This window comes from Malus domestica, chromosome 04 (assembly GCF_042453785.1).
Source record: "Malus domestica chromosome 04, GDT2T_hap1".
Lineage (NCBI taxonomy): Eukaryota > Viridiplantae > Streptophyta > Magnoliopsida > Rosales > Rosaceae > Malus > Malus domestica.
This window is the reverse complement of record NC_091664.1, coordinates 21,876,624-21,900,521: the sequence shown is the minus strand read 5'-3', so window position 1 is coordinate 21,900,521 and position 23,898 is coordinate 21,876,624. Positions and strand designations below refer to the sequence as shown.

Here is a 23,898-nt window from a genome sequence, read left to right as displayed (position 1 = left end):
ATTAATTTTGTTTTATTTTTTGCATTAATGATTTTTAAGTTAAAAATAATTAGCATTGATGATAGAAAATAATCTCAACATTTGAAGGGATCTAATTAGGAAGAATTGTTATTTAATTATTTAATTATTTTGTTATATATAAAATAAGGCTAAGTTCACCTCTAACCTCTTAGTGTAGATAATAGTATTTGTTAAAAAAAAAAATACTAATCATGGTTAGCATGTGGCGCGCCCTAGGACAGGTGGTAAGACACCCTCATTTGGATGGATTGTTCTTTGATTTATCGTTTCAAATAAACCATATGTTGATGCACAAAACCGGAGGTCTTGGAACAACGTAAATCCGACCGTGAATTTGCATGAAATGTAAAGAACACAAGATGTATCGTGGTTCACCCCAAGGTTTGGGCTACGTCCACACTGATTGTTGTATTTCTTTATAAGAGCTTGAGTGTGAGGGTGAGAGCATGAGAGCTTAGAGCTTAGGGGATCTGAGACGGCTTAGAGTTTGTGAGGGTGAGGAGACCCTTTTATAGAATAAGGGCTCCTCACTTATTACATATTTGCCCCTTCCTTTATCGCATAATTACATTTAAGTCCCCTGAGTATTTGTACAAGATCTAAATACGGAGGCCCTAAATATGGTATAAACAGTAGTCCCCTAAGTCTTCAGTCAAGAGAGTCTTTTGGCTGGAGACTTGAAATTCAGTCCATGTGTGGGCCGAAGTAACTAGATGTTATCTTGAGCTGATGCTCGATATGAGGCGGTGCTCAATCTGAAATGATGCTTAACTAGAAGTAGCACATGCTGTGAGGCTGCTCGGCTCGTGACTTATGTTGCCTTGGTTGGCTCGGCTTGTGGTGTTGAAGGTGAGGGAGTCATTTTTATAGAATAAGGGCCCGCTCCTCAATACATGAATGATGGGCAAGAGTTGATGCTCTCTAATGTTGGTGAGGGAGTCCCTTTTATAGAATAAGGGCTCGCTCCTTAATACATGAATAATGGGTTAGAGTCCCCCAAGTATTTTTCATGAGGCCCAGTTAAGGCCCAATATATGGTACATAATGTAGTCCCCCAAGTCTTCGGTCAATAGAGCCTGTTAGATGGAGACTTTTAATTGAATCCATGTGTGGACCGAAGTGGCGGTTGTTCGGGGGCGGTATTTGTATACCCTACACTGAAGCTTTGTAGGTAAAGCTTTGCAAGTGAAGTTTTGAAGCTGGACCTCTGTAAATGAAGCTTTTGAAGCTAGAGCTTTGTAAATGAAGCTTTTGAAGCTAGAGCTTTTGTGAATGAAGCTTTTAAAGCTAGAGCTCTGTGAATGAAGCTTTTGAAGCTAGAGCTCTGTGAATGAAGCTTTTGAAGCTAGAGTTTTTGTAAATGAAGCTTTTGAAGCTAGAGCTTTTGTGAATGAAGCTTTTGAAGCTAGAGCTATGTAAATGAAGCTTTTGAAGCTAGAGCTTTTGTAAATGAAGCTTTTGAAGTTGGAGCTCTGTAAATGGAGCTTTTGAAGCTAGAGTTTTTGTAAATGAAGCTTTTGAAGCTGATTGACATAAGTGATGCTCATGAATGTTTATGTTGATTGATATGAGTGATGTTCATGGATGTTGACATGAGTGGTGTTCATGGATGTTGACATGAGTAATGCTCATGAATGTAACATGAGTGATGCTCATGAATGTTTATGTATGATTGATATGAGTAATGCTCATGAATGTTTATGTATGATTGACATGAGTAATGCTCATGTATAATTTGGGAGTACTGAACGTACTTTTGATCACTTGGTTGGTGGTAATAGCGGCAAGTTGTCGAATAATTTTGGAGTACTGGGCGTACTTTTGATCACCTGGTTGGTGGTAATAGCGGCAGGTTGCCGAATAATTGTGGAGTACTGGGCGTACTTTTGATCGCCTGGTTGGAGCTATTTTGGGCTTATGGGCCTTCGCCCTCTACACAACATTCCAGCCTATTTATTTTGGACTTTGCCGTTTTTTATTTTTTATTTTTTATTATTACCCTTTGATGGGGTTTATACAGATGTCTCCGAAAGATAAGAAAAATAAATCACATCATACATCTGCCAAGAAAAGTAAATCACATCATTCTGGTGGGGTGTTTATTCTTTGCTTTCGCTTTCTCTTTTGCTTTCTGCTTTTGCTTTCTCTTTTGCTTTCTCTTTTGTTTTCTGCTTTTCTCTAAAATGGCAGCTGCTTTAGACAACCTTTCTGACATCACCCATTTGCTTTTCTCTGGCTTTCAAAATATAGGAACATGCATCCTTTGGTGGTCGACAAAAGAAAAAGTAAAGGTTTCCCATCATAGGCCTAGGCGAAAACGCAAAGTGAAAAAACAGCTTTTAGGGCCACTAGCAGCAATAGCCATCCTCTCTCTTTTTCCTTCTCTCTGTTGCACTTAATGGGCAGCCATGCTTTGCTCTTTTTTGCTTTTCCTTCACACCTCTTTCTGTAAAAATCCTCCAAACGAAAATCTCGCCTTACTCAGAAATAATGGACAGGAAATGGCAGCCTTACCAAGTTGAAAGGACCCTCCCTGCCTCTAACAGAAGTAAAAGAGAGCTTGGAAGGAGAAGCAGCAGCTTGACAGTGAGAGTGATGAAGTGAGGCTGGTGGGTCTTTGTCTTGTCGCCATTTTTGAACCCGGCGAGGTACTGATGGTAATCGCCCTTCAGCTTCAAGTAGAAGACCTTGGACTCTCCGGTGGTAGCCGAAGGAACGAGGTGTGACTGTAGGAGCTCCAAGATCCCGGCATAAATGGCGGAGAGCTCAGTCTCCACCTTGGATCCGTACTGCTTGACGAGCGCCACGTGCTCCTCGTTGAGGCGGCCTTCCTCCTTCTGCTTGATCGACGAGATTATGAACCAGGCGGCGCGGAGTGAGCCAATGACCTATGCTACTGCACCTCGTACTGCTCGGCCTGCTCGGCGAGCTTTGCCAGGCACACATATTGTCCTTCGCTGAGGTTTTCAGGGACGGCGAAAGCTATTGGAACAGGTGAGCTGTGTGAGAGTTGGAGAGAGAGCCGTAAGCTAAGGTTTTGGAGCCATCAGACGGAGGTGAATAGAGAACGCCGACGTGTCCTTAGGACTACACGACTTTCTGGAACGCATGCGTCAACAGTCAGCCGTCGATTTCGTCAAGTCCATAAAAAGTTTCATAGTGTCGTTTACGAACAATGCTCCTGATCCAGAAAGGAACAGCACTGCAGTGCATGACTTCTTTGCCCGGATGGAAATCGGTTTCAGGGCTCATCCACTTTAGGTGGGCTGTTCAGAGGAGGAGCTCGACAGTGCCGGTGAAGGACTGGAGAAGTATGTTATAACGAAGTTGTTTCCTCGCGTATTTGCTTCCCTTCCAGATGATGTAAAACTTGTTGGGCAACTTTCAAAATGAGACTTCATGGCTGGAACTGGGTCGATCTCGAAGCTCAACCGGGCTGATCTCGTCCGCACGATTGGCGAGCCTATAGTATCCTGTTGTGTTTCCAACGCTGCTGCCGTGACCGGGAATTGGAGCAGAAGACATGGGTTTTGCAGTGACTCTGCATGTGTTTGGTTCTTAGGTTTCTGTAGATTCACGGTGGAGGTTTGATGAAAAAAATGAAAGAGAACCGACATAGCTTTTCGTGTCGTTTCCCACAGACAGCGCCAAATGTTGATGCACAAAACCAGAGGTCTTGGAACAATGTAAATCCGACCGTGAATCTGCATGAAATATAAAGAACACAAGATGTATCGTGGTTCACCCCAATGTTTGGGCTACGTCCACACTGATTGTTGTATTTCTTTGTAAGAGCTTAAGTGTGAGGGTGAGAGCTTGAGAGCTTAAAACTTAGGGGATCTGAGAGGGCTTAGGGTTTGTGACGATGAGGAGACCTTTTTATAGAATAAGGACTCCTCACTTATTACATATTTGCCCATTCCTTTATCACATAATTACATTTAAATCCCTTGAGTATTTGTACAAGATCCAAATACGGAAGCCCAAAATATGGTATAAACACCATACATCACCCATTATGCCACACATAGGGTGTGGCATAATCTCAAACACACTGTTCACATCCATTCTATTCTATCTCCTCATACAGGAAATGTGACATGTGACCTCACGAGAAAAGAACGTGCATATCCAGAAGCATGTTATTAAGTTGTTACCAAACTAATAACAATGCATTACTCGGAAGTTCATCGCTTTATAACTCAGGCTATCCGTCATACACCAAACCCAAACATTCTTTATCCATCGTTATAAAATAAAAGGCAATGTCATGCCTCACAACACCCTCATTTGGGTGGATAAATCATACATTACTTTTCAGATAAATCCTACAATAATCGCAGTCACGCTTTCTACCACCGCTGTATCATTTACTTTTCTGATTAAGTTTACCTTCAGATCAAGAAACCATTCCTCTTAATTAGCTCAACATCCAAAACTGCAGGTGTAAAAACTGAAAACCAGATGCCCACCGCACACTTGAGCAATGACCTTATGTACCAAAGCTGCGGTCTCCAGCATCACCCAGTCCAGGGACTATAAACCTGAAACCGGTGCAAGCGTGACATAAAATATGTTAAACCAGTCTGCAACATTATACGCATTAGCAGCATTACATCAATGGGAGCTAGGTACTCACCCCTTTTCATTTACGGTAGGATCTATAATTCCAGTGTATACATGAAGCCTGTAAAGTAAACAAATGCAGAGTTAAGGAATGCTGAGCTTCGTTTCAAACTGTAATTATTGATTGATATGATTATTACCCTGGAAACTTCTCGCTCAGCTTTTGAAGTGCGGGAGGCGCAGCTACAGAAGATATCTATGACATGACAGATTATCTTAGGCTTAGAGAGTATGAACCAATAAAATCAAATGGAACTTAACCAGCTTATCTCATTGGAAACAGTTTAGAATTCAATTGACTTCATAACAGTTCATCAAATGTAATAAGCAACTGGAAATTGTCTCAACATAAAACTTCAATAAACTGGTTTGACAAATATGTACACATATTAAGATACCTATATGTAAATTTAGGAACACAGTTCCAAACAAAAAAGTGCAATCTATGATATTTACCAGTTTGATTTGCTTGTTGTTAACCCCGCGTTCCTTTAAAAGATCCAAAGATGCTACTATTGTGCCACCTGAAATTGAAGATAAAGAAAGAAATTGAGAAATACTACAGAACTAGGGCATAGCTTATTTTTTGATACTATTTAGTAGCTGCTCTTGATGGAAAGGAAAAATACAGCACATGTACTTGAAGAGGTTCACTAATCCTGAATACTCAAAAATGAAAATTCAGATACTATCACAAGTATAATAATAATAATACCTGTTGCTAGCATAGGATCAACCAAAAATACTCGAGAGCCTTCTGGAAATTTGTCCGGTAACCTAAGAAGAAGATTGCATGAAGGGTCACTACCAAAACTATCATATAGATAGGGTATTCATAAACGTGACCACCTTATGTTGAACTTTTCAGGCCTAAGATTAGGTAAGGACTACGAAATTGACAATGAATTGGGTGCCTCTCATTTGTTCATACTTTATCAAAGCGTTTGAAATGCTATTATTAAGTTGCTGCAGCTAATAACATAGAGATTTGGACATTGACTCCCAACAGCACCCGAAAGCAAGAGGTAAGAACAGGAACACGAAAACAAGTTTAGGCAAGGAACACTTACTTGTTCAGATATACTGTTGGTAGAAGTGTCTCCTCATCTCTGCTTAACCCTGAATTTATAAACCAATAAATATAAAGAGATGACAACATTGCATGCCCAGTTTGATAAAAAATTTCAAACAGATTATAGAAGATAAGTTTCATGGAACTTCAAAAAATTTAATTAAATAAAAACAAAGAAAATTGAGTGTTTAGAGCATAACACCAAATGATGACAAAATTTTCACTTAGACTTCATGACCAGAAGACCTTTCAGTCATTCATGGGTATAAATTTATCGTAACAAGAAATCTAGACACGCCAAACATTCTTGTTTACTTCGACTGCAAAGTGAACAATGCACGAACCCTTCTTACCAAGATGGTACGTCTTTGTGGCAGGCAAGATTGACGATGCATGTTCTGCAAGTGCTAGACCAGCTCTCAAAATTGGAACAACCTGCAAAACTAAAACAATAAAAATCAAATAACACTCGCCTGCACTGAGAGCACTGTGGTAAGACAACCACTGAAACAATCTTTAATAGCAAACCATAATCAACTAATATGAAAATCCAAAGAGAACATATAGCCGATATATCCTGAACAAGTGAACCCGATGTTCAACCATTAATAGAAAATAGAGATATACAGCTATACAGGGAGCAACATATTTGCATGAAAAAAATGCAAGAAATCAATACTAAAAACTAACCAAAATAGGTTCCCTTGGATCTATGAATTCAACTGATGCAACACCCATTGGTGACTGAATATCTCCTGTGACCGTAGGCTGAAATTTAAAGAAACAAAGCAAAATTACTTCATATGATGAAAATAGAATATAATCCTCAAAATCATTGCGGTCGCGAACTTGAGAGTGTAAATTAAGAAAAACTAACCAGCCAATCTCTTGAAGCTTCATACATAAGAAGCCTCCCCAACTCAGCCATGGCATTTCCTAAAGCATACGAAAATCAATGCCTCGTAAGCAACTCAATATCGTTTAACAATTCTAAGCTCAAAAAATAAAAACCAAACACTTAAATAGAGTTCAACAATCAAGCTAGATACTTTGACAACGAATTTATCATCTGGGACTCTTCAAATCCACTCAAATATTCACTTTACATAGAACCGAAAAAGCTAATTTGTAACTTACGAAAAATTGGACAAGGGGTTTGCTCATTTCTCAAAACCGAAACCCAATGCTTGATCAACGGGTGCGGCGGCACGAAAACCTGGAAAAAAAAACCCAATCAACCCTTTGAATTGAGGACAATATTCAGTTATTCACACACCAAATCACAGATTCTGACAGCATTATCTATTCCCATCTCTTAAAATTCACCCAAAATTTGGCAGCAAATTCCAAACACCACAAAAAGACTTAAAAATTCAAAATTCATAGATTGTTAACCAATCAGAAACTAAACGGAGCATAAGTTGAATAGTGAATAGTGTACAGTGAACTGACAAGCATTCTATTCCCGGAAGCTGCTTTCTCCTCCGTGGCCATCTCAGACTTCACCGCAACGAGGCTGCGCCGCCGCGTACAGGAATACGAGATCTGCCAGTACAAAAACCACCCGGTTTGATGCTTAAATTACCAAGGAAAAAAAAAAAGATGGAGAATATATTGCGTTTTTATTATTCGTGGCTAAAAAGAAAAAGCGACGACCTTTACCTTTTTGGGATTCGAAGAAGACGAAGAGGAGGGAGTGAGATTAAGTAGGAGAGGGGAGCTAGGGTTTTGGAGGCGACAAGTGGAACCAAAACGCGGCGTTTCGGAGGAAGGACACCGGAGAGAGAACTTAATACGGCACGCCATTGGGACTGGATAGATTGCTGCAGCAGACCGGGGGGACTATAACTAACTCCAAACAGAACAAGGAAAGATGATGATTCGGCTCCACCAAACGCGTGCCGTTTGGCCCATTGGCCGCGGGTGGGGTTTTGTCCGACGGCCCAATTATGGTCCGTGGGCTTACGGGTTCGGTTTTAGACCCGAGAAATCTTGAAAATAACCTTTTTTTTTTTTATTAAATTGACTGAGATGATCATCTTCAATATATATCAAATGTTGTCAATATATTAAATATTGATTAATCTTCAAGTTTAAGTTTTTGAATATACTTTTATTAGTTTTTCTTAAAGGATGTGTGTTGAACATTAATTTGGTGTTGTCTTTTGTCTTTGTGAGGAGAGACAACTGTTGGGGGACTTTTAGGTCGAGGTAGACTTGGGCTTTGAGAACATCATCTTATCTCCCTTGGTTTGGATTCGTATCAAGTCCTAAAATATCTCAAAAGAGTTAGCTTGTCTTAAGAAATACCCGAGTAACATCAACAGCTCAAAGATAACATGATTGATCAAGACAATGACATGCTAAAGTGAAGTGTGGTGTGAAACCTAGAAGATTACTAGTTTAGCATGAGAGAAAAGGGGTTTGCATGGTTGCATGGAATTATTTGCTGGATCATTTGGGTTTTCCTAGAGTGATAACAAAACTTCTAATGGTTGGGATCCTTAATAGAAGGCTATGGGAATTACTAAGGTTGCATGGATGATGATTCTTGAGGCTTGGAGTATGCTTCTCAGCTAAATAGAACTCTCTGGGCTTATTTCCTGGGTGGTTCCATCTCTCTGCGTTCTCTTCTATGTCTCTGTGTTGCCTCCCTCTCCAATGGCTTCTCTCCCTCCTTTTGTAAGTGAAGGGTCTCCCTTTATGGCTTGGTATTCCCCTTCCTTTCTCCATAGCCCTCTTACTATTTCCCTTTTGGTGTAATGTAGCTGCACTGTTAAGACCTTCCTAAGACGCAGCTTTCCCAGGCCAGCCTTCCATATGCGCTACTTCTGGTAGTGCGCCTCATGGCTTTCGTGCGTTGGTTATCTGTGCAAGCTGGGAAAGAAAAGTCAGCATTAAATGCCTGACTTATTGAGTTTAACATACATTTAATGAAGGAATCTAGTTTAGTCCTAACTAAGAAAATTAGCTTGCTAGGGAAATAGGTAAATTAGGCTAGTTCTCTCTCAATGTTGCATGCATGAAATGCAAAGGTATAAGCTTGGATCCCTGGGCCCCAAGCAGCCCAAAGTCTTCCATAATCTCGATTCCGTGTAGGCCCAATAACCTTCTGTAACCATCCACCACAATTCACTTGACAAGCCTCGAATATGTGACTTAGGCTTAACATGAATAGTGACTAGCATGAGGAAGCTTGGTGTGATGAATAAGCATGAGCATGGCGTGATTTATGTAAATATCCAACTTAATTATCGTGGCATGACATGTTTGTAAATATATTCTTTATCGATCTCACACCTTGGCATATGTTTGGGCTTGAATGAAGGCTTTGCATGACAACTAGGCCTTGAGGCTTGGTTGGATTGGTGTGTGACATTTTTGGACCCCAACACTAGCCATGAAAATAGTCAAAGTAAGCGTTTGCCTAGGGCCCTCACTCAAACCTACTCCAACCCTTGGAATAAAACTCAAATTTTAAATTATAAACTTACCTCAACTTGCTTCAATGAGGCAAATATGAAGGCAAATTTAGCCCAAGATTTCCCCTAGGTTAGTGGGGCTGTCCCACTATATATGTGTATTTTTTTTAGTTTTATATTTGTAAATTCATTGAATCCAACGACTAAGATCTAAGATAATTTTGTTAACCATATGCATGAGTTGCTTATATAATTTTGTTAACCATTCCAGTTACAATTGTCTTTGCATAAAGAAGTTTTTCATAAAGTTGATCAAATTTTATCTTCGATCAACTATATCACAAGAAAGATTGAAAAATGATTAACTATTTTATCAATTAAAAAAGAATTGTTTGAAAAATTATATTTCGTAAACTTCATTAGTACATTTGAGTCTAAAAACGCGAGAAGCAAATATTTAAGTAATGTTTGTATATTATATTTTTTAATAATATTTGATGTGGAAATAATTTTTTTTATGAATTTAGCGAGTTTTTTATTATACATATCAATGCACAAAGAATCAAAAGTCAGAGAAATTTAAGATCCTACTTTGAACTCTCAGATTCTGAGAACCAGCCCGAGGAAATTGACTTAAGTAAAAGGGTTGTACATATCATTGTATTAGATGATGTTCTAACAATTAAAAATCAATAGTTGTGACACGTATTGAAGTTTAACTTTGTTTTGAGCACATGATACTTGATAACATTTTTTACTTTTGCAAAAATATGATACAATCTTTGGTTTGTTTTTTACTTTTGGTACGTAGTTCAGCACTGTAGCTTGAGAGGTCGCATCGATGAATGAGGATCCTCTCTAGATCCTCAAATCATATCAATTCATCGTATGTAGAGCAATCAGAAATTATTTTAAATATTTTTATTTAAAATTAAACATGAATAGTATCTGAAGAAATTGACCGCACGATATACAATGAACAGACACTATTTGAGAATCCCTAGAATCCTCCTCACAAAGACGATCCTCATTCCGCATCAATGTCAGATTGTGGATGATTCGGCATTGGGTTGTTCCAGTTTTTTCTTTTTTTCTTTTAAGGAAACCAGTTGGTAAATTCGTCACAGTAATTTACTCTTTTGGGGGGTGGGGAAGACTTATAGAGGCATTTCAATCTTTCTCTAACTATCATCGTACGATTTACTAGCGCCAAAAAATAAAACTCAAGACGTGAGGGCCACCCTTTGGTTGTTGGTTGTTCTGTTTTTGTTTGCTACTTGAGCTTTTTACTTCTGAATTGTGATGGACAAATAATAATTTATGAGGTTAAAATCTAAAATTCGAGTGATCCAAAATCCCTTGCAAATCAAGTGGGTTCCAAGATTTAATTTTAACTAAAATAACAAAATGTAGATGTGGGTACCAAGGACTCGGGTAATTCCCTTATCCAATTATTTTATACTGTGTTTTTTTTAAAAAAAAAAAAAAAAAAAAACTCATTTTAAAATTTAGGACAAGAAGATTTGAAGTTAGAATTTGGTACTTAAGATTCACGTTAAATGTAGTAGGAGTGTGAGTAAACCGAATCAAGGCGAATATCGAGATACTTAAACTTGGGAAAAAAATTGTAATCAAAAGCTCAAATTTGCCTAAGATAACGTTTTTAAGCTCAAGCCTATTTGTAAATTAAACATGATATTTTATTTGGTTATGCACTGCTTATTAGTTTTGTGAGGCAAACATAAGCTCGAGCTCAACTAATTTTTTTAACGAATCTAATAATCTGTTCAAGCTCGGCTCACTTAATTTACTATCAAGCTTGAATGAAATAAAATTGAGCTGAACACGAGTCAAACTCAAACAATTCTAGCCGATTTACAGTCCTGGTTAAGCCTTATTTAAATAAGGTATTAACCATTTAAAATGATATATCTATACTACTATATAAAGCTGAAAGCCCATTTGGGGTCACGGGCTTCACCAAAAATAATGAGACAAAAATGCCCTCTAAACAAAAAAGTTCAAGAGCAGTCCAAAATAATGCATCAAATAATGTAGGGGGTATTTTCATCATATAAACAATGTTTTTTTTTATAATTATTTTTTTGTACAGTTTTTTTTAATTAGTATCTCACAATGGGCTAACAATAATGTGATTTAATCAGTTGTTTATTAAATATTATTTTCTCTATTTTTAAATACGTTCAAAATATCTTAAGAGGCGCGTAATGCTGGTTATAAAAATAATATGATTCTATTAGTTGTCAAATGATTATTGTCACAGCCCGTCTCTAAATATTGGAATATTCATTCTCGAGGACGTGAATTGACGGTTTTGCCTTTGGACAGGTTGAGTTATTTTGTGTTGTGGTGTGTATGTGATGGGAACTAAGTGATTATATAATTGAACTAATCCCTAAGTTTTGGACCTAAGTGAACTAAAAAGGGATTTGGTTTTGTTTTGGTTGATTGGTGACTTTTGGACCACACACGTTACACCCCACTTTCTTTCTCTCTCTCTCTCTCTCTCTCTCTCATATTCACTCTCTCTCTCTTCTCTCTTGTACGGACGAGACCTAAAACCCTTGTAAACGTGATGGATCGAGGTGGAGAAGGGAACCATTGTGTTCATGAGGACCATACGAGTTCAAAGGTACCATTTTTAGGTAAGGAAACCTTCGATTTCACGTGGAAACCCTATCTCCGATTTGAACACTGTTCATGCAAACGTTAAATCTTGTGTTTTTTGGAAATTTCAAGCTCACAGGGAGCTTAAGGATATCCTTACGAGGCTCGGAGTACTTCGTTGGAGGTTTTTGGACGTCGGGATATCGAGATATGCAAGTTTAAAGTTTTGGTCGGAAGTTCAGGGATTCTTAGGCGAGATCCAGTGGTTTTGGGAGCTTGAAATTGGTATGATTTTATTCTAAATGTTGTAAGCTTCGTTTGGGTACAAATTTCATTAAATTTGGTTGAGAAACGACGAAGATATAAGGATTTGAAAAATTTCCAGTTTTCCGGCGACGACGACGGTCGCCGGAGTCTGAGGTTGAAGACGACGGAATATTCTGATGCCATCAATTAAGTTTAAAGGAATCTGTTAGGATTTAACGGAATATTCCCTAACTGCCGTTACTGTTTCCATTAGGGCTCCCTGCGCGTGGCGGCGCGTGAGTGGATGAAAAATTGTTTTAAACATTTGGGGACGATCCTGAGATTGTGTAGGTCACTGTGGTATATTCATATACCCAATTTGAGCTATGTATGAAGAGTTATTACATATTTTAGTATGTGCATTAAAGTGACGTTATTTCAATACTTCTTCTATTGGCGAGACCTATCTGGAGGACGAGCGTAGCCAGGCTAGGCATGGGGGTTACGACCCAATTGCATATCTGTGAGTGAGCAGTTATTTTCAGTATATATATATATACACACTTGATGTTTTTCCCAGAAAACGTATTTAAAGGAAATGTGATTTAAATGCCATGTCATACATGCCTCATATTTTAGTATGTGCATTATCATAACTATGCATATTGTTGCATGGTGCTGTGGAGGCTCATGTAAGCCCAGGTAAGTATGTTTGGTTATGTGAATTGTCGACGATATGATATGTGATTAAATAATGTTGAGCTCATAAAACTGCACCTAGGGTGATTGTGAATTAGCCAGAGATATGATACAGGTCTGTTTATTACGTCACCTCCTGCACTATATGCTCATATTGGATCAAACTTAAGTGCACAGTCTTGTCGTACAGACCTTATTCATGGTTCCGACTCGTAGGTGATTAGCGATTTATCGCCCGGCTATTATGAGAGAATAGAGTTGAGCATAATTATGTTTCACCCAATCTTGTCGTACAGACTTTTTTAGGAGTTCTGACTTATGTGTAGTATATTGCTGTATAGGTCATTGTAGTGACTCCGGCTAGATTAACTTTTGAGCTATGAATTCAACCATATAGACCACCTCAGGGGTTCTTGCTAACATATCATATTTCTATGAAATCATTCTTACCTGGATTGTTTTCTTTGTTATATTTTAGCATGGCATATATTTGAATATGACTATGTGAAGCATGATTTGAAGTGATATATTTATATACGTATTGATAGGAGCATATTTATGCGACTTAGTTGGCTTGTTCTTGTGCATTTATGTCGTGTCTCTTTAGTTATTTTAGTGTTTAAAGTCATTTTCGTGTGTTTTCAGATTTTAAGGACAAAGTAGGTAAGAAGATGCATTTTGGAGCAAAATGGAGCTTGGAATGCATGTCACATATTTGGAACCAAGGTTTGGACGAAATTGAAGAATTAAAGAGGCTAAGAATGTGAAGAATTAATGTACAAAGGATCAAGAATTCAGCCACAAAAGAACACCCACTCCTTGCCGTGTAACCACATAGCATTCCCTTTGGATTCCCATGCATGCTTAATCATCTTTGTCCCCTAAAATATTTCTGATTTCATGCCTCAATTCACTCAATTATCACACTCAATTGCTGCATACCTCTTGTTCCCTTCACCCATCAGATTTCACACAACTTTCACAACCATTCCATGCACCAATTGATGCTCCATCATCCACATTTGGGATCCAATGCTGTGTGCAACACATGTTGCTGCACCTTTGACTAATTTCTGAAACATTTCACCTCCCCTTTTCATTTCCATGCAATGAACACAATCATTCATGCTCCCTAGCTGAAATACCACTCCATTTTACCCTCCATACTTTGCATCATTGCTCAATTTTCATCCTTGGACCATTGCACACCACAAATTCACCCTTCTTGCTGTGCATTTTCCCCACTGCTCAATCTGATTCTCTAGGGTTTTTGGGGCCTATATATACATGTTTACACCCCTTGGCAAAGGGTTCACACTCTCATATTCACCATTCATCACAGAAATTCGTCCATACTCACCCTAGGCAGCAAAACACCCTAAAAACACCATTCTAGTGCCCAGAAAATATCACAGCCACTCCACCTTCTTCCACCCTCTTTGCCGAAGTTCTCCACCACCCTTTCACCACCAAACACTCCTCTACACTCACCATAAACCTTTCTGCACCATAGAACTACCCAAAACCTGTCCACAAACCAATCTGCCACAAGCAAGGGAAATAAGGAATCTTGGATGCACTTGCTGCCAAGTTGGAGCATTCTAGGTGTTTTCTTTCTTTGGATTTTAATGTCTAATTCATGTAATCTTTGTTTTGCTTTAAGTATGATTGGCTAATTTCGTTTTGGCTAAGGGTGGATTCAAAACCATGATTATATATGTGAAATAAGTTGATTACTTTCAGTTATCGTTGTATAAGTCGTGAATACAATTTGCTTAACCGTTTGATTTAGAACTTATTCTTGTATGTTGGTTGAGAGTGCACGCTTAATTTGCATGCTTGAATTTGATGCTAGGATATAAGTTTGTTTCACCTAATCGTTATGAATTTATATTCGTAAGTAGTGAAGGTCGCTAGTCACGATCGTGTTAAGTAGATTCCTGGCAAGACTATCATGCTTTTCATAGTTACAAATGCCTTGTTGATGCTTATGATTTCCAAAGAACGTAATGATTCTAACTTGTGTCTTTATCACGCTGTTCATATAAAGAACTTGTTGGGAATAATTTGTTTGCGATGCATATTCATCCAATTCAATGATTCTAGGGAAATCTGAAGGTTAATTTAAGCGGACCTAATTAACTTGGAGTGTCGAGATTCATAACTTATTAAATTGATAACTGAAAATTGATTTAGGTTGCATATATTTCATGTGTGGAGAAGAACCCCTTAGCCATTCCATCATCCATTGATTATTCATAACTTTGTGTTACAATCTGTTTCTATTACAATCTGTTTTCCTTGCAATCTGTCCATTTAGTTCATTTTTGTCCAAATCAATTCCCCATTTATTTTGAAGTCCTAGATTAGTTAGAAAGTGTGTTGGTTTATGTTTTTAAGTGTTTTGGTACAAGTTAAAACCCAAATTCGTCCAAATTGGTGCTTTGTGTTCAAAACTGCCCATAAAGTGTTTTTAAGGCAGTTTTGAGTCTTTTAGTTGCTGTTTTGAGTTATTGGTTTATTTTAGTATTTTAAACGTGAGTTTTGCATTCTTTGAGTCTAATCTAGTGTTTTAAACTTTGTTTTTACATTTCTAAGTCAGTTTTCAAGTGTTTAGCAATCCCTCCTAATCCCCGGTTTAGAACGATCCCTACTTACATACTTTGCTACAATTGATAAAAAGATGGTTTAATTTTGTGTGTTAACTTATTTTTCACATCACTTATTTATGTATTCTATTTTATGGGAAAGTAACTATATACTTGTTTTACGGTGATGGGTTAGTATATTCAAAGGAAAATAAGTTTTCATGTAAATGTGTTTTACTGACCCACTCAACTTTGTTTTTCGTCCCTCCAGGTCTTAGGTAGCAGAGTTTGGTGACCACGAGGAATCCAACGGTGTTCTAACAGAATCCGAGAAAGTAGGATTCACCTTCGGGTGTTGTATTTTAGTAATTGTTCTACTTGACTGCAACTAGACTTTCTTATTGCTCTGAAAGTGTATTTACACACTTAAACTCTCGCTATCATCCTTTCTTAATTGGGATTGTTAGTCGCTTGGTTTTAAATTGTTAGTATTTCTCTTACTCTTTATCGCTTCCACTTTGCGCTCATGGCTACGTCACTCTCATGTAATGGCTAGCACGTCTCGACTCCTTTCGGGGTGTGTCAATTATTTTTTTTTTAACAAACGATATTATCTACATTAAGGGGAATGAGGGATGAGCTTAGCTTTATAATGGGTTAGCAATAATGTGATTTTAAAAATGTGTAGTCGTGCACGCACGTAGCAATATTATCTACATTAATTTGGCGTTATCTTTTGTCTTTGTGAGAAAAATTAGAGTCGGCCTTGAGAGTAGCCGAAATAGGCACCTGCCTAGAGTCCTCTCTCAGGAGGGGCCCCAATTTTTTTTAATATACATATTAAAAAATTTACAATTTAAATTCAATAAGAAATATCAAATATAAAACCATAAGCAATAATGTAATTTTCAACAAAAAATAAAATTTACTATTTTTTTCTTTTCACTCACCCACATGTAATATAATTTTACTCTTTCAAATCTAATTAAATTTAAAAATCAAAATGATAGTCCTTTTTCTCGATACAACCCCATTTGCTTTACCGATCTACTCTCTCGATCTTCACATGGTGAGCATTCTGATATTAATAGTAAAAACTTATTTCTAAAGTTAAGAATTTTGAGATAAACTTTGCCGAATGAAATAAATCCGGCAATGGAAGTGTTGAAATATATGGGACAAATGGATAGTTTTTTCCCAAATGCATGGGTTGCTTATAAAATTATGTTAACCATTCCAGTTACAATTGTCTTTGCAGAAAGAAATTTTTCACAAAGTTGATCAAATCTTATCTTCGATCAACTATGTCACAAGAAGGATTGAAAGGATTAAATATTTTATTAATTAAAAAAGAATTGGTTGAAATATTAGATTTTGTAAACTTCATTAGTATATTTGAGTCAAAAAACACGAGAAGTGTAATATTTAAGTAATGTTTGTATATATTAATTTTTAATGATATTTGTTGTAGAATTAACGAATTATTTATTATACATATCAATGTACAAATGATTGAAAGTCAAAGAAATCTAGGATCCTACTTCGAAAGCTCGTGTAGGACTCTCAGGGTGCGTTTGTTGTACTGGACTATCTCGGACTGAACTAAGCTCAGAGACTAAGTTAGACTGGCTTAGACTAGACTAAACTGGATTAATTTAGTGAAGTGTTTGTTCCAGTGTCGGACTAACAAGTAAAATAATATTTTTCTTTTTTTTTTCTTTTTTCTTTTTCCTTTACCATTTTCCAGAACACACTTTCTTTGTCGACAAAGTTCCCCCTTTTCTCCATTTTTTCTTGAAATGTTATCCTCATAACCCAGAATCATCGTCTGCTCGATTGGGTTCTTCTGATAATCCCCATGTGGAGCCTCTGCAACCACAACTTCATCTCAATATTTTGCACATCTTCACAAATTCGCTCAAATAAAAAAACCCATATTCGCTGGAATTGCAAAAACCCATATTCAAATCACAAAACCCAGATTCAATCCCAAATTCGCTTGAATCACAAAACCCAACTTCGCTGGAAGTGCAAATCCCATATTCGAATCACGAAACCCAGACGAAGAGATCCTGGGTTAGCGATGTAGGCAACGGCGAAGTGAGTAGACGAAGCAAGCAGGGAGAGGAGAGTTCGTGAGTGTAGGCAACAGTAAAGCGAGTAGATGAGAGGAGAGAGGACGCGACGCAGAGAGAGAACGGGACACAACATGGTCTTAGCAATCCCATGGTTTTCGGGGAGATTGGCTAAGACCTCCTAGTGAAGGAGTTAGTTCGTGCGAGTCCCGTTTAATCCCACTTAACTTAGTTCATATGAGCAACAAACACCGGAGTACCCTAATGTCTAGTCCTATCCGATCTAGTGAGAGTTAACGAGTCCAAACAAACGCACCCTCAAGGTCTTAGAACCAGCTTGAGGAAAGTGACTTAAGTAAAAGGGTTGTACGTATACACTGTATTAGATGATGTTGTAACAATTAGGGAAACTCAATAGTTGTGCCACTTAACGAAGTTTAAATTTGTTTTGAATACTTGACACTCGATAACATTTTTAACTTTTCCAAAAAATAATAAAATATGATACAATCTTTGGTTTGTTTTTGACTTTTTGGTACGTGGTTCAGCACTGTAGCCTGAGAGGTCTCATCGATGTCGGATTATGGAGGCTTTGGGTTGATGTCGGATGGCTTTGGGTCGATGTCGGATTATGGAGGCTTTGGGTTGGGAAGAGGATCCTCTCTGGATCCATTTTATGAGATTATCATGTTTTTGTCGTTTATCGTACATTATAAGATCAGTTTTTGTCAGATAGTATTTTTTTTTAAATTAAAAAAAAACAGTTAAATAATTTTTTGACTACACGATGCACGATGAATGATTAATATATGATGATCCCTAGGATCCCCACAAATCCGTTGGGTTGTTCTGTTTTTGCTTTCTTTTTTGATTTTTTTTTAAAGAGAGCTAGTTGGTGGATTTGCAACGTCAGTTCACTCCTTTAAGGGTGAGGAAGACTCATGAAACATTTCAATTTTTTGCTGACTACTATTGTACGATTCACCAACTTCAAAAGAACGTGTTGCATTGAATATAAACCTAAAATTCATTCTTAAGTATTGAGACACTCTGTAGTGGTTGGTTGTTCTGATTTTGTTTGGTACTTGATCTTTTTACTTTTGAATTTTGATGGACAAATAGTAATTTATGAGGCTAAAATCTTAAATTCGAGTAATCCAAAATCCCTTGCAATCAAGTGGGTTCCAATATTTAATTTTAGCCAAAGAAAAAAAGAAAGTAGATGTGGGTACCAAGGACCCGGGCAATTCCCTTACCAATTGATATTATATTGTGTTAAAAAAAAGAAGAAAAAACCTCATTTTAAAGTTTAGGATAAGTAGATTTGAAGTTAGAATTCAATACTTTAGATTCATGTTAAAATACTTTAAGATTCATGTCAAATGTAGTAGGAGTGTGAATAAGCCGAGTCAAGGCGAATATCAAGGTACTTCAACTTGGAAAACAATCGTGAGTCAAGGCGAATATCAAGGTACTTAAACTCGGAAAACAATCGTAATCATAAGTTCAAGTTTGGCTAAGATAACCTTTTTTAAGCTCAAGCTTGTTTGTAAATTAACCATGATATTTTAATTGGTTTTGCTTTGCTCATTAGCTTTGTGAGCCGAACATACCCAAGTTGAAGCTCAACTCTTTTTTCTAACGAATCTAATATTTTGTTCAAGCTCGACTCACTTAACTTACTGTTAGAGTATATTAGTGGTCAAGATTATGACATGTGTCATTGGATTATATGAGTTGAGATAGATAGGTCAACATGTATTTATAGTGAAATATCTCTTGTAATAAGGCAGCAACTGAAATAATAAATCAGTTAAAAAGTTTCCCTCTCTATTTGAGCCTTCTCTCTTTCTCTCTCTAGTCGTTCCTGATCTTTCAGCTTCCATAGCTATTGTTAACATGGTATCATCGCCGATCAAGGGTAACACCATTGATTGACGATCCTCTGCTTCCGCATTGTTTTGTTGTTCTCGTCGTTCGTCATTCGTCGTTCGTCGTTGATTGGCGTTACTGCTCGTCGTTTGTGTCGATTGTTGAAAGTTGCTGGTGCGATTGATTGTCGGTATTCATCGCGAATCCCTCTCTATTTGAGCTTTCTCTCTTTCTCTCTCTAGTCGTTCCTGATGTTTCAGCTTCCATAGCTATTGTTAACACTTACTAACCGAGCTTGAATGAAATAAAATTAAGTTGAACACGAGTCAAACTCAAACAATTCTAGCTGATTTACAGTCCTGATTAAACGTTACTTAAATAAGGTCTTAACCATTTCAAATGAAATATTGTAATGTCATCACTCATGCCGTCCCTCATCATTCCGTTCCCACCTACTACTATATTGGTTTCGACTACTGAGTCTCGGCTAGAATATCATGTGGTACAACGAGCGTCTTGACGAAAGATTTTCTCCAAATATGTTGAAAGGTAGAAAAATAATAATGTGACAGGTTTTTTTATTTAATACAAGCGATATTACTACTTTAACATATACTAATGAGAGGGTAATAGTTGAAATTGGGACGTAAACTCACAATAGATTGAAAAGAAATACCATATCTACCAGGGCAATCCATCAGTTACAATAATAATGTGAACATAGATCATAGCAATAAAACTTAATTGGTTGAAATAATCATCATATAGCATACTTAAACATAACTAAGTTGACTACATCAATTTGTTAGAACTAGTTTGTTGAAATAATATCGCATATCATGTTGTATGTTAGAATATTTGCTCGAATTAAACAGAAAAGGAAAGTTCTATTCACACACTCATATTTACCTCTCACACACTTTTGTTAATTTTTTGTCATTGATATTCTTCAATTTATTCGATCTGACGACCGAAAATTGAGAGGGGACGTGTGAAAAGTAAAAATAGGTGTGTAAATAGCACTGCCCATAGAAAATATCATATAGATACAATGTACTTGAATAAATTTAACATGGTAAGTTGTTAAAAACAAAACAAAACAAGAAGTGGAATTATAACGATTAGATACAATTCCACACAATGTAATACGATGCATTTGGTAATGAATTTCTTGTATATATTTCCTCATAAATTCTATATTTAGCTGTGTACTGTTAATAACTTGATATTCTATGTACACAATTTAATCATAATAACTTATATTTCCATATTAGTTTGAAGTTATTTGTTTATTTCAATAACTTATATTCACAATAATCAATATGCACCAATGATGAGAATGAATTATCTCATGATGTTTATGACACACCCGACCTAAATTAAGGCGTGTTGGCTGTCACGTGAAGGTATCGTAGCCATGTGCACAGTGCAGAAACGATAAGGATAAGAAATATACGAATAAATAAAAACCAAAAGCTACTAATGTGCACTTATAAGCAGAAAGTATTAGGAATGAGATACATGTGTAAATACTCCTGATCAGAGTATAGAAAGTCTAGGTGCAGTCCAGTAGGATAAGTACTAGTTATACAGTACCAAAAGAGGTCCTATGAATATTATATTTTGTCAGAACCGCCGAATCCTCAAATGCCACTAACAACAAGTTTACCTAAAACCTAAAGGGGCGCAAAACAGAAAATGTGAGTGGGCAAAAACAAAGGTTTTGAGAACACATTTAAATTTCAAAAGCTCTAACCCCTCGCCGTAAAACATGTATACTTTTTCCCAGAAATAGAATATAAACATATACATATATCTATATATATATATCAATTCAAATCATGTTACACATATTCATAATCATAAGTATGCTATGCCAAGATATAAATAGGATAAGTAACTCAGGTGAAAATAAATTCATGGAAAATAACACATTAGCCGGAACCCCTACAGAAGTCTGTACGGCTGAATTCACAGCTCATTAGTCAATCTAGCCGGAGTCACTACAAATGACCTATACGGCACTACACTGTACACAAGTCGGAACCACTAAAAGGTCTGTATGATAAGACTGGGTGTAATATAGTTATGCTCATCACTACGCTCTTATAATAGCTGTGCGATAAATCGCTAGTCACCTACAAGTCGGAACCACCTATAATGGTCTGTACGATAAGACTGTGCACCTAAATTGGATCCAATGTGAGCATATGGTGTGGGAGATGACTTTATATACAGGCCTGTGCCATATTTCTGGCTAATCACTAACACCGAGATGCAGGTTTATAAGCTCAATGTTTCTCAATTAATCACAACCATTCAATACACATTCACAATTCATAAACTTACCTGAGCGCCCACAGTACCAAATCACATTTATGCATACAATTCTAACTCATGGTTTAAGATTAAATCAATAGGCATGGCATTTTCAAAGCATAACTCATTTAAATGCATTTTCAGGGAAAATATCAAGCATATACGTATACACTTAAAACCAAAAGCCCACTCACTGGTATGTCGAAGGGTCGTAGCCCTCAGACTGCCCTTGACTGCGCTCGTCCTCGAGATAAGTCTCCCTTATATGCGAAACAACTATAAAAATGTTAATTTAAAGCACATAACCAATACTAGCTAATAACTTCTCATACATTGCTCAAATGAGATGTTTGAATATACTAATGTGATCTATACAACCTCACGAACATCCCCATATTTTTAGAAAATGTTTTGATGTCCCACGCGCCGTCACGCATATGGCAACATGCGCGGCCACGCGCAAAGACCCTAACGGAATCCCTTAACCCCGTTAGGAATATTCCGTTAAAAAATAACAGGAATCGTTAATTCTACCTGACGGTGTCAGGATATTCCGTCAACTTTGATGGAATATTCTATCTTCTTCTCCGGTTAGCCTCGCGGGTCGCCGTCGCCGTCACCGTTCACAGGAAACTGGAAAAACACGAAAACCTTCATATCTCGTCCAATTCTCAACCAAATTCCATGAAACTTGAACCAAATTGAAGCTTAGGATGAGTATAACACAACTATACCTGTTTTGGGACCTAAAATCCATAGAAATTTGCCAGAGAACCTTCAATAATCCGGCCAAACTTCAAATGCTTCGATCTCGACTTCCCGACGTCTAAATCATGCCATTTTTCTTCTCCGAGCTTCATGGAGAGGTCTTTAAGCTCCCTATAAGCTTGAAATCTCCCAAAAACTCCACATTCACGTGTGCATGAACAATACCTTGAATTTGGGTTCTCGGGTTCTCGGGAAAACGAGGGTTTCTCGTCTAAAGAAAGGTATAGCTGGGTTCGTGATGATGAGATGAAGATGATAATGGCTTCCAAAACCTCGATCTATGACTAAATGGTTTGGTTTGGTGTTGTCCGTACAGTTTGTACGGACATTGCAGAAAATCATAAAAGGGAGGAGAGATAGAAGGCACGGGTGTGTGTATGTGTTTTTGTGTGGTCCAAAGTTGTCCACTCCAACCAACCAAAACAACAAAACAACTTAATTTCCAATTAGTTCCACATACTTAGGAAAATAACTTGGACCTAAAACTCAGTCATGTACACACACCACTACCTACGTTTAAGGGTAAAACCGTCATTTCACACCATCGATAAAATTATCCTAGGATGGGCTATGACAATTTATGCCATTTATGATTAAAAAAACAATATCGGAAATTTCTAATTCGTGAAGTCATGAAGAGACCTAATAAGTGGAGCAGTACTGGAGCCAGTTTGGAATTAAGGGCTGCTCATGACCTCAACAGCTGTCTAAACTCATGTATATTTGTTGGTAGATTTATCTTTGTCCCCAACTAAGAAGAGAGTGAACAATGTTGCATTACAACCTATTGTTACTTCTTTCTTCTCTAATTTTCATCTTTCTTTCTCATGTCTTCCTTCTTTTTTTTCTTGTGTGCAACCCAATGGTGCGCACCACACGTTCGACGTAATGCAATTCACTCAAAAAGTCTTGACAAGCAGGTCTTGATAGGTAGCCTGGGCACACCTTGACGGATGCATATGCTAGAAAAACACAATAGGTAGCGACTATCAATAGATGTCATCACAAGCTTTTAGCGAATGTTGATAGATTTTGATAGTACCCAACAAATGCTTGATGTAACGGTACATTGAATTTTTTGTCAAAATCATGACCTCATTTGTGTAAAATCCTAACTTCACCACTATGGAGCATACATTTTTCGGTGTGGTTTTAGCACTGCTATATAAAGTCACTAATTCACTCATAAATCACGTAGTTTGGAGAAATGATTGGCCAAAATAGTTATAATGTTGCATAAAAGCACCACGTGACTCGCTCGATTGAAGCATTTTAATTCATATATCTCCTTCCGTCTTTATTAGACACCTTAAATTATAAATTTTGCATAAACTACTATAACCATCTCACTGCAGTGTAGATCAATCATGCAAATTAATAACATTACATGACTCACTTTGTCGCAGTATATACATTGCGTATCTACTATATATAAAAGTTATAACAGCGTTGCGTAGATCAGTCACGTAAATTATATATCTAAATCAGGACTTGACAATAATTAGTGACATGATTGCAATTTTTTTCTCTAAAAATATGTGGCAAATTGTCAATTGACGAAC

The 23,898-nt window shown here is 37.2% G+C and overlaps 1 protein-coding gene and 1 long non-coding RNA gene across 2 annotated transcripts; both read right to left on the bottom strand.

Annotated features, from left to right (window-relative positions):
* Positions 1–4,196: 4,196 nt before the first annotated feature.
* On the bottom strand, positions 4,197–7,592 carry LOC114824392 (uracil phosphoribosyltransferase). The gene is made up of 12 exons (XM_029101213.2): positions 7,382–7,592; positions 7,172–7,264; positions 6,857–6,935; positions 6,597–6,655; positions 6,410–6,487; positions 6,073–6,154; positions 5,718–5,766; positions 5,363–5,424; positions 5,104–5,171; positions 4,788–4,843; positions 4,661–4,708; positions 4,197–4,565 (listed from the first exon to the last, which is right to left on the bottom strand). The coding sequence occupies exons 1-12, from the start codon at positions 7,523–7,525 to the stop codon at positions 4,514–4,516; spliced, it is 870 nt and encodes a 289-aa protein (XP_028957046.1). The 5' UTR covers positions 7,526–7,592; the 3' UTR covers positions 4,197–4,513.
* A 14,085-nt stretch (positions 7,593–21,677) lies between these two features.
* Positions 21,678–22,690, bottom strand: LOC139195184 (uncharacterized). The gene is made up of 2 exons (XR_011579820.1): positions 22,303–22,690; positions 21,678–22,201 (listed from the first exon to the last, which is right to left on the bottom strand). It is a non-coding gene; the product is annotated as an uncharacterized lncRNA (long non-coding RNA).
* Between the last annotated feature and the right edge of the window lie 1,208 nt (positions 22,691–23,898).

What these genes read in the sequence shown, in the direction of transcription:
- LOC114824392 (XM_029101213.2), bottom strand. Translation starts at nt 7,525, where the DNA reads ATGGCGTGCCGTATTAAGTTCTCTCTCCGGTGTCCTTCCTCCGAAACG. An exon ending in AACCCCTTGTCCAATTTTTC is followed by an intron (nt 6,656 to 6,856) that starts GTAAGTTACAAA and finishes CGTATGCTTTAG; the next exon opens with GAAATGCCATGGCTGAGTTG. An exon ending in ATCCAAGGGAACCTATTTTG is followed by an intron (nt 6,155 to 6,409) that starts GTTAGTTTTTAG and finishes TTAGTTTTGCAG; the next exon opens with GTTGTTCCAATTTTGAGAGC.